This window comes from Vanessa atalanta, chromosome 11 (genome assembly GCF_905147765.1).
Source record: "Vanessa atalanta chromosome 11, ilVanAtal1.2, whole genome shotgun sequence".
NCBI lineage: Eukaryota > Metazoa > Arthropoda > Insecta > Lepidoptera > Nymphalidae > Vanessa > Vanessa atalanta.
Window position 1 is genome coordinate 10238613 of NC_061881.1, and position 10685 is coordinate 10249297.

General features: G+C 33.5%; 2 protein-coding genes across 4 annotated transcripts in view; one reads left to right on the forward strand and one right to left on the reverse strand.

The window, feature by feature from the left end:
* LOC125067421 (CCR4-NOT transcription complex subunit 6) overlaps window positions 1-7808 on the forward strand; it is a 197373-nt gene extending 189565 nt beyond the window's left edge. For all 3 annotated transcript variants that reach the window (XM_047676024.1, XM_047676025.1, XM_047676026.1), the window contains 2 exons: window positions 141-280; window positions 1211-7808. In XM_047676024.1, coding sequence (XP_047531980.1) covers window positions 141-280; window positions 1211-1290 — 220 coding nt within the window. In that variant the 3' untranslated portion in view covers window positions 1291-7808. The remainder of the gene's footprint in view (window positions 1-140; window positions 281-1210) is intronic.
* A 706-nt stretch (window positions 7809-8514) lies between these two features.
* Window positions 8515-10397, reverse strand: LOC125067304 (28S ribosomal protein S24, mitochondrial). The gene is made up of 4 exons (XM_047675821.1): window positions 10265-10397; window positions 10005-10191; window positions 9425-9525; window positions 8515-8805 (listed from the first exon to the last, which is right to left on the reverse strand). The coding sequence occupies exons 1-4, from the start codon at window positions 10292-10294 to the stop codon at window positions 8617-8619; spliced, it is 507 nt and encodes a 168-aa protein (XP_047531777.1). The 5' UTR covers window positions 10295-10397; the 3' UTR covers window positions 8515-8616.
* Between the last annotated feature and the right edge of the window lie 288 nt (window positions 10398-10685).

Genomic DNA, 10685 nt, shown 5'->3' on the forward strand with positions numbered 1-10685 from the left:
TTCACATTTATAATATTAGGATAATTTCTTCTGCCGTCTGTCTTGAAGTGCAAGATTGCTATAATTTTATTTTCCTATGGTACCGTGAATGTTTTCCAACTGTTGATATTGTAATTGACATCATAACTTTTACGTTACAGATTCGACTTCAAAGGCATCATCGACTACATCTTCTACAGCAAGCAGTCGATGACTCCGCTCGGGCTCCTGGGCCCGCTGTCGCAGGACTGGTTCCGCGAGCACAAGGTGGTCGGCTGTCCCCACCCGCACATACCCTCAGGTGAACATTATGTTTAGTAGTTACTCCATGTCTGTTTATCTAAATGGTTGAAAGTATTTCTAGGGGTTAGCTTCCAAATCCTGGATCGGACCAGTAATAAACCACCGGGTTTTCTGTCAAAAAATCTCATTAACAGCCCGGAGTCAGGAATTTTAAAGCACTTACTGCCATTGATCCCGCGTGTATGTTATTGATGAACAAGAGTAGCTAGCGACTGAATGATTGAATGAATACATTTACGTCCTGAGAGAGTGATAACTAAATTAAATTTATCTTGTATTCATATTACTCGGTGGTAGGGTTTTGTGCAAACTCGTCTGTGTAGGTACCACTCATCTTATATTCTACCGTCAAGCAGCATTAGCATTAGCATTAGCAGCCTGTAAATTTTCCCACTGCTGGGCTAAAGGCCTCCTCTCCCATTGAGGAGAAGGTTTGGAGCATATTCCACCACGCTGCTCCAATGCGGGTTGGCGGAATACACATGTGGCAGAATTTCGTTCAAATTAGACACATGCAGGTTTCCTCACGATGTTTTCCTTCACCGCCGAGCACGAGATGAATTATAAACACAAATTAAGCACATGAAAATTCAGTGGTGCTTGCCTGGGTTTGAACCCGAAATCATCGGTTAAGATGCTCGCGTTCTAACCACTGGGCCATCTCGGCTCTCAAGTCAAGTCAAGCAGCAATACTTACTATTGTTGTGGCATACAGGCCCTAATATAATAGCTTAGATAAATTTCTTATCGCATTTGTTCGTTCCGTTAAAAAAGTTAATATATTTAGTAATATGAGCCTATTCCAGTAAAGTTAATAATATATTTTTTTAGTCTGTCAGAACAATGTTCCAACAGGCATTCGATAATAGTATGAAATTAAAGAAAAACAAATGAATGACTCGTTCTCAATTTCGTTTTCTAATTCCAGACCACTTCCCGCTGTTAGTCGAGCTCGAGATGTGTCCGAGCTCGAGCAGCAACAGTAACGGCCTGATCGGGCGCAGGTAGCACTCGACACGCTCCAGGCACCAGCACCAGCACCAGCACCAACACCAGCACCAACACCAACACCACCACCAACACCGCGACCGCACGTCCAACACGTGAGGGTGAGATCTACCAACTTTTAGAAATGCTCGACCTCGGGTCGCTGGGGACACGTTTGTATAGTCCGTCGGACGAACTCAATCAATACAAAGAGCATTACAGCTGATTATTTGTTTGATATAATAATAATAATATAATCGAATGATCATAGATTATGTAATGTTAATAGACAATCAAATTTTTTAATAAAATCTTGTATGTTCATACACTGTGTACATTGTATTTTACGTACGTTGTTATATAAGTAAATTTTATCTTTAGAACTATTCTTTGATGCTTTTTACAATTAAATTTAGCGACTCGACTTGCGTTTGTTTACAATTACGTTGTAAATTAGAGTTCAATTAATGATAATCTTTGAATTACTTTAATAAGCATAAAATATAATAAGTATTGAATTATGTAAAGCAATCTATTGCAAACGTGTCTCATTATATAAATAAAATAATTTACATAAATTAATGTAATTAATTATATTTTTTAATGAATGATGTTCTAAAAGTTGGTAGTGCTATAATAAACGAGATACGACATTGTGCAATCGAATGAACGTAAAAAGTAATTCTTTATCATTCGTTTCGATCGTTCGATCGTTCGATTTTATTATCTGTCGTAATGTTAAACTGAGTAAAATTTTGCTTTAGATTGATTTAATGGAATACAATAGCGTATCTCGTTAGGAAACTGCCTTAGTAATATTGTAAACCGATGTGTAATATAGGTCGCCGAGCGCTGTCTCCGGTCACCGGGCTGGTTACAAATTAGTTGACAAGAATATATAAAAATAGATGATATATCACTGTCCGGTGGCGAGACTCGTGTGATAGTTTTAGTGTATGGACATTGCTCATTTCAATCTTGTTCGAATGATTTCGAAGTTTTCTATCGGTGATACGGCTTAGTTAAGTTTGTGACGTGCAATCCCAACCCCGCGGGGTAGAATGTTTTTTTTTTTTTTTGTTTTGTATTCGACGTTAAAGTCGAAGCAACATTTGGATCCGTGTTAATTACTTCGAAAATAAATTATTATTGAATCGAGAGATGAATATTTTTTCAATATGATAGTTTGTCGGCAAATTTACGCTTAGTTTAATGATAATTATACAGTTGAGGAATGATACGATATATTTTATTGTATGTAATCGGAACCTGATGTGGAATCGAAATTAAAGAATTTGACTCTAAAACTGGTTTTATTTTCTTTATTTTTAGTTTTTCGGTGATATTTTCTTTTTTAATTTTGACATTAAAAAAAATCATTCTAATATAATATTTGATTCTAAATTTATTTAAATCAAAATCCATTCTAATCAGGTTTCGATAACGTTATGAAATTAAGTGTTTTTTACATGTTGTGAAAACGATGCACAAAATCGTCGACAAATTGACAAACGTCCATTTACTAATTAGTGTTAAAATTCCTCCACTGTATATTATTTAGGTATAAAATCTGGGCATGTTATGCAATGTTACGTAGGATCTTGAGCTTGAACATGTTTGACGACTACATTATGTATTCCAACGGCACGAGGAGTAAAGATAAACAATATATAATGACCTTAGAATTACATATTGCTAAGCTCAGCTATATTTATAATATAACACTGTTCCATTTAACTAATTTATATTCACTTTATTTTTACTGATAATTACATCGACTTTATACAAAAACGCCATTTATCTATGAATCCGTAAAAAATATCATAGACTATTTCAAATCTCGACCAATGATAACATGTCAATTCAAGGTCAAAAGTATTCCTTTATCTTTGCTACGGCCATTAGAATAGGCTAATCTTGTCATTCAATATTGTTCATTGCGTTTCGACCGATGAGACGATTCACATAAAATATTTCGATTGATCTTTCTTTTAGTTAAACTGTCTACCAAAGACAATCCCAAATTTTAACTTTTTAATCTGTGAGATTTGATATTAGTCTATCTCGAATCGTCTCTTTGATCGAACGTCGTTAAGGAATGGGAATCTTGTAATACGATTAGTCGTTGCAATGTTTGCGGCTTTGTATGGTTATAATGTCCATATTAAGTGTCGTCGTGTCGTTATAGATGTGTTGACGCCGGTTAGGTTAGAACGGTTAGTGGTGAAGCGGTGGACGGCGGTCGGTTGGTATCGCGGTACTGTGAACAAAGTCGGGTGACGCTCTTAGGTTAATAAAAACATCGTGTGTTCCAACAAACTTCTCAGCGAGACTTATTACCCCCATTTTTATCCCCTTCCAAGAGTTTCTTAGTGTTTTTATAAGTATGGTGTACGTAAGTTTAGCTTAGTGTTAATTAGTGTCTGTTTCGTAATGAACTTTCTCCTCCAGCGGCCGTCGCTGTCGGACATCTCTTTTAGTCTTAAGTAGCTCGTACAAGTGACGAACTGTTCTCCATTATAAATGATATTTCACAAATTACTTCGATTAAGTTCGTTCTAAGTTTTAAAATTGTATATTTTCTCGTAGTCACGTTTCAGTATTCACGTCGTTCCTTCTAATGGTCTGACCCAAAATTGCGATGACGTTAGTTGCATTTTATTCGTTAGTTCGTATTAGATTATAAATTTAATTGTCTGGAGTTGGTCGACAGCGAGCCGCCTTCGTTACTAATAGCGGGTAGCATACTGGCGTAGTACAAATGTCGTGTGAGTGGTGGAGTGGGCGTGGTCACTGCGTCGCGAGTCGCGAGGTTACCGTCCTCGACCGTACGAATGACACTCGAGTGCGATGTTTCTAGATTGTTAACAGTTTCTATTGAACTACTAGATATGGCAATTCTGAAATAATCAAGTGATATCCTTTACTCCACTAAAATATAACCAATAGTAGATTTATGAAACCGTAATAGTTACTTATAGCAAGCTCTGGAAAGATTTGCATTATCGAGTAGTTCTTGAAATAATATTGTCTGTCGGTGAGATGTCGGAAGTTTTGGTCAAAGAACTTTTTTTTGTTTCAAACCAGTCATAGACAGCGATCGTCTCAATCTTTTGCTCTTTGAATTGGCCCCAACATTTCTTTTACTGGAAAACATATCATGTTCAATTTCCTCGACCCTGATTTCATATGTAACTTATCCATAGGACTGAATTTTTCAAGTTGTTTTTTCTTATAGTTATTGGACAAAGGTATTTCGAACTTGACCAAACTCTCGCATCGATCGTTCGTTGTGAAGCGTTTTCGTCTCATGTGAGTGACTAGTGATATTTACTAAAACATTTTTATATTACTACAAATTATATGGACCATTGCATAGTTGTATCAACGCTTTATATTATGTCCTCTCCATTGGAATTATATAATTATTATTTTGAATATTTTTTTATTCAATATATTATATTATTATTATGTATATCAAATGATAGGTGCTGTTTTATTTAATTTAATGTTACTAGCGTTTGTGATAGGGATGCGTCTCTCTTGTATTCTATCTGATGAATTGTGAACATTATGAGCCAAATCAAGTTAAAGGGTATATTAAATTATTACTTTTAGGATTAATGTGATCGACATGGAGTTTTATACGATACAAATTTTACTACTGACGCTGGATATTGTTTTTTTTCATTTCTAATTACAAATAGATTTTAATGTCATATCATGATAATCTTGTTCCGATACGTTTTTTATGGAAATTATCGTAGGATTTTAAGATTCGTAAATGTTACCAACATTGATATTTTTCTACATGTGAATGTTACGTGAGCACAAAGTATTGGTGCGGTTTTGTATCGCCTTATCCGAATCACATTGGAAGAATTTCAAGCGAGACATAATCATAGTACCATAGAGTCCTATTAAACCGAATCTAAATTTGCCAAACATAAGGTTAAACAGACAGATTAAAAATAATAATACTTGTTTTGTCACAATTTGTGCGTCGTAGACTCTGAGAAATGTATACTTTATATAGTTCCGGATAAAAGCAATGAGTGGAATTTTGTAAATAAATATAAAAGATAAGCACTTAATCTGCACATAGCTGATTCGAACCGGTCCAATCCAGTATTGTCCGGTTTACCGGGACTCTATTGTACTTGTTGGACTCTATAGTTCTAAAACATACTCCGTGTTAACTGTGACGTTATAATCTCGACTTTATCGTAAATGAATAGTTCGATCGTTCTATTCGAATTAATGATTCCGAACATAATACATCCGATATTGTTAGTATTTTTGCATTTATCACATTTGTATATATTAACTTTATGTATAACTTGGTCCACCGATTTCGAACAACGGACAAAGTAAAGAGCAAATCTAAAGTCTGAATCCATAGATGCTAATGATATTTCTTAATTCGAAATTTGAGTAAGTACTTACATGCTGATGAGTTTATAAGTTAAATTATGTTTTTTTTTTTAATATTAAGCAAAGGAATGCGTACATTATACCTCGTTAATAGGAAATATATTCAAAATATTTGTCATCCTAGGGTAGATTATATGTTCCTTTACAATAGTTGTTTATTTACATACATGAAAAAAATTAAATTTATTATTTTATTCAAAGCAAGTACACGAATTAATACATCGCTAGATAAGTGTACGCATTCCTTTACTTGTCATTTTGTAAATTAAGATACGATATATATTTTATATCAACCGTCACTGGTTAAAGATTGTTTAAATTCTAATTAGGTTGTCTTCATACTTTTTTTGTAGTTTCTACAGATGTCAACTGTGAGCGTTTTCGATCTGTCTAGCGAAGTGTCAAACTCGTTTGGAAACCTTTAAGAAATTAATTCATATTAAACATATGTTCAGTGTCAGCCTTAGGCCTGACCCTAATGCCTGGGCTACGGGCTAGTGATACTCCTCGCCCAATATCAACTTTCTGGTTGATATGATTCGTTTTACTCCAAAAGGGAAAATCGACACCAAAAGTAAGGCCCGAGGCACCCGGATAGCTAAAGCCGGCGCTACATATGTTGATTAGTAAGATCAGTATTTGAAAACAGTAGAAGTTACGAAATACTAGCACTGCTTATGAATAATGAGAGCTTTATTGTATCAATGTTTATCTTACATGTGATCTCTTTTATTTTTAAATAGAATTTTGATGGTCAATTTTACTTAATAGTTCTAGCAGTATAGTGTTGAAATAGGAAATTATCGTCGCACATTACATTCGTTATAATTGTATATATATTTTTGTTTACACAACTGATGCCATCCGGAACATAATTTCGAGAATTCTTCTGACGCATTATTGAAAATACTCGTTTGTTATTCGATCTGTCTCGTTATAATTCGACTGTTTTCTTTGTACATATTTGTATTATATGTAATTCTACATTAATATGTGATCTTGTGATAAATACTGTTTCTACTTCATTTTATTTCACAAACATTGTTCATCCGCATTGCGTTACGTTCCGTTAAGAAGGATTGAGAATATTCAATAATGCGAAAGTATTGGATAGTCAATAAAATCACGGGAAGCCTTCGAGTTATCGATGTTTTATTTGTAAATATGTAAACAACAATCATTGCTAACAACGAGCGAGCCGTCGCATACTGTCACCCGTTTGGACTTCTGCGCAAACTGGACTAACAAACGGACACGCAAGGAAACCGGACGCATTGCGTGCAATGTTTTCGACGCGACAAACGTCCGCGTGTAACCGGCCTTAGCGTGCGAGCCTCGAATAGGTGTATCTCGACAGACATTCCACAGGCCCTATCGAATTAGCTCAATACTAAAGACTGTTTGAGACTTTAAAAAAAGAAATAATATCATAATAATGAAAAAAAAAATATTTTCTGAAGCACCTTAACGAGTTTACAAAACGTGTTTTATGGTGATTTAATGATAAGATCGCAATGTTTAACTCACTAGTATGTAAGGACAAATGCTTTACGTCACTGTGATAGACAATATAAATTTACCTGAGAGAAACACCATAGGCATTTATGTGAAATTTAGAAGAAAATCTTATGAGAAATAATGTAATGATGTAACTACCCTCAAATTGTAAACGTTGCTTGATTTTGTAAACACTTCAATTACAAATATTAAACACTGAACACGACAATTCTCCCGCGTTAACAGAACTAGATCGTTAATAATTACATAGTTATCGTGTTGCAAAGTCAAGCAGCGCGTGATGTTAAGGCCCGGTATCCACCTAAGCGGCAAAGTCCGGAGAGGAGAGCGACGTAAGTAACAAATAAAATATCGCTATTCCCTCAAACTCCCTTCGAGCACACCCGCTTGAGTGGATACAGAGCCTTAAGACGGTTAACGTTAAAGTACAAAGCGTATGTGCAGAAGTCGGTCTGGGCTCGTGTCGAGCGGTGAGGTGAGCGTGCATGTGTGTGTGTGTGTGTCGCCGGCCCGCGTCTCGCTGTGCTGTTTGTTGACACATTATGTATATTTGAATGAATAAAATTATAAGAAAAATATGAATTTTATATCAGACTTTTATTTTGTACTATCTCTTCTAGACATTGAACAATTCCCTTTATATGTTTTTATATAAATATATGTTTCTTGAAATTTAATATTCACACCATAGACGACACCTGTCTTTACAAATAGTATACATGAGGTTGGGTATACTCAACTTCAAGTAGTAGAAAATATTAAGAAATTTTAAATCAAGTAAATTTGTATCGATTGTAACTTACTTCTTCAACAAATTAAATTTGAGAATATTTTATGTCTGTATTTTCTGCTTTAAATATTTCCTACTAAAACTCAACAATTTGATGATAATATATTATTTTGTTTCAATGTGAAAAGCATAAATAAATAAATATTAATCGTGTAACTAGATATCGGGATAACAGATCTTTACCCCTACCCAATACATTTTTAATATCGTCCATTCCACGAGTTGAACTCTTAGCGAATAAAATACTTGCACCTTATTGGTCGATGTGCGCGACTAGGGATAGACGAGACGAATCCGTCATATAAAGTAATCCTAAAAAATGATTTGGCCAATTAATTTCAGGCGCATTGACCAACGAGTGCGAAACGTAAGTTTTCTTCGGGAGCTCGTTTCTTGTAATGTACTTTAATAGCCTTGGTTTCGAGTTGCGACTCTATTTGTACATTTCCAGCATACATCAGATCTTTGAAAATCAGAAAGAGAAAGATAATAAAAACAATGTCTAAATTTCAACAAACTTTTATTTCTTAATCCAAAAACTAAATTTATAATCCTATATTTTATCCTAAGTATATTACACACATTAATCCAAAGAAATTATTGGTTTAAATATATTTAAAGACAACATCTTCGTAGCTGTCAACTGTTTGCAGCTCCAATGTCACTGGACATTGTATCCATGTTGATAGAAGTTCCTCGGTGTAGCCTAAAAGGAAGTACATCTTTGTTGGAGACACTGCTCGTCTCATGATTGCTGCTATTCTAATATGATTGAACTGTCGTTTTATTATAATCTAAAAGTTAAAAAATATATTTAAAAATGATAAATTGAGACAACATTGAATACATAGATTGTATTTAAACATAGTTATGTTGGTACAACTTTATATCATACAATAGGCTGATTAAATCTTTATAAACAATAAACTTTATTAACATTATTTATTTAAAAAAAAAAATAACAGGCTATAGATAAACGTAACCTTATTAGAAAAATATCAATTAGTACAAAGTTGTAAAATTGTCTATGTCTTAATCTCATTGTCTTTGATTAGGTTAGAGTAGAGTCTATGCTAAGGACTGCAATAATAGATGTATCGTGTCATTATAGACAAAACAAACTATTTTTATACAGATAAAATAATATCCTATATTATATTACTGTTTATAAAAGTAGTAGTAGTTTCCGTCTGAGGCTTTGTCTGTATATGCGAAAGGTTAAGCATGTCTTAAGTACCCTATTTCCTTTTATGTACCACTGATAATATATACATACAGCAAATTTCATGATGTCTTGACTGATTAAGTAGTTAGTTTTGAAATTATATCTCTATTTCGCTTTTACAAAATATATTTATATTTTTGTTTTAAAAAAAAAAACAATTTGTTTAATTATTTTATAAAAACACTCACCTCGCTACAAACAAGGCCATGCCAAGTTCCATTTATGAATCTCCTGATAAACTCATCCTCAACTGCTGTTTCTGATTTCCGCAGACCATCTTTTAAACTTGCTGCAATACATATGAATATGATTTAATTATAATGTCAATAAAAATTTACAGTAAGCATTATTTTTAGGAATTTCAGTCTTTTGCTTTTTTGATTGACATAATAAATTTGAATACCTAATAGAATTTAAATAATCCAATTATTTTTTTTATTTGGAAAGTGAACCAGTCTTTGTATTATACATTGTTCTCATTGTTGGGGATGTCTTTTGAAAGTATAACGGGAGATGATCTTCATTTCATAAAGTGCCAGTATTTATTTTTATTTATTAGGCATTTAACATGAGGTAGTTCTTTAAACCTTATCAAGGGACGGCTTCAATTTACTTTGTTGGAAAACATATAACAATTTCACCAGCCAACAACAAAGTTTTTAGTTTGAGCAAATTCAGCCATTTTTGAATTATATTAACAAACAATTAGTAATACAAACAATAAATACTAATGAGAACTATATGTAGTAAGCAACAAGGTATACGCACACGTATTCCACGAGTTCCAAGACTTTCGGTGAGCAATATAGTGAGGTGGGTTAGCCATTTCATAAGTTAGTGGCCTGTCTCTCTTCTTCGTTATTCTATATTTCCCGGAAACGACTCTGCAGAGTGCTGATGATGTGTGGAATTGGGACGCAAATAATGGAGAAAATTGCGATAGTACATTTGAAGCCTACAAATTAATATCAAAATTAACGATTTTAGCGAAAATAAAATGTTCTATAGTAAAATTATAAATGCAATACCTGTGCGATTTTTATGATAGATGTATTCATTTTTTCTTTATATAATAACCAGATTTTTTCAATAAATATATTTTTATTCAATACATAACCTTCAAACTTCTGTACTACGGAATATAAATATGTCAATATGTCTTTTGATTCTTATGTCACTTTGACAATTACTCGTTTAAAAACGATCGAACAGACTAAGATAAAAATTATACGTCTTGATAATTAATTTAGTTTTAATATTAAAAGTAGGCGCTTTCTAAAGAGTGGCATTGTATGCTATTTGTTTCATTGTTTAGTCGTTTACCGCCTCAATCACAATAAATACTACTATCAATGCGACTAAACTAAACAATAAGTCTGCTATGAATTATAATTTCGTTGTGTGCTGACGTCCTATAGTCTCTATCAGATATATACAGTACAAAGTAGT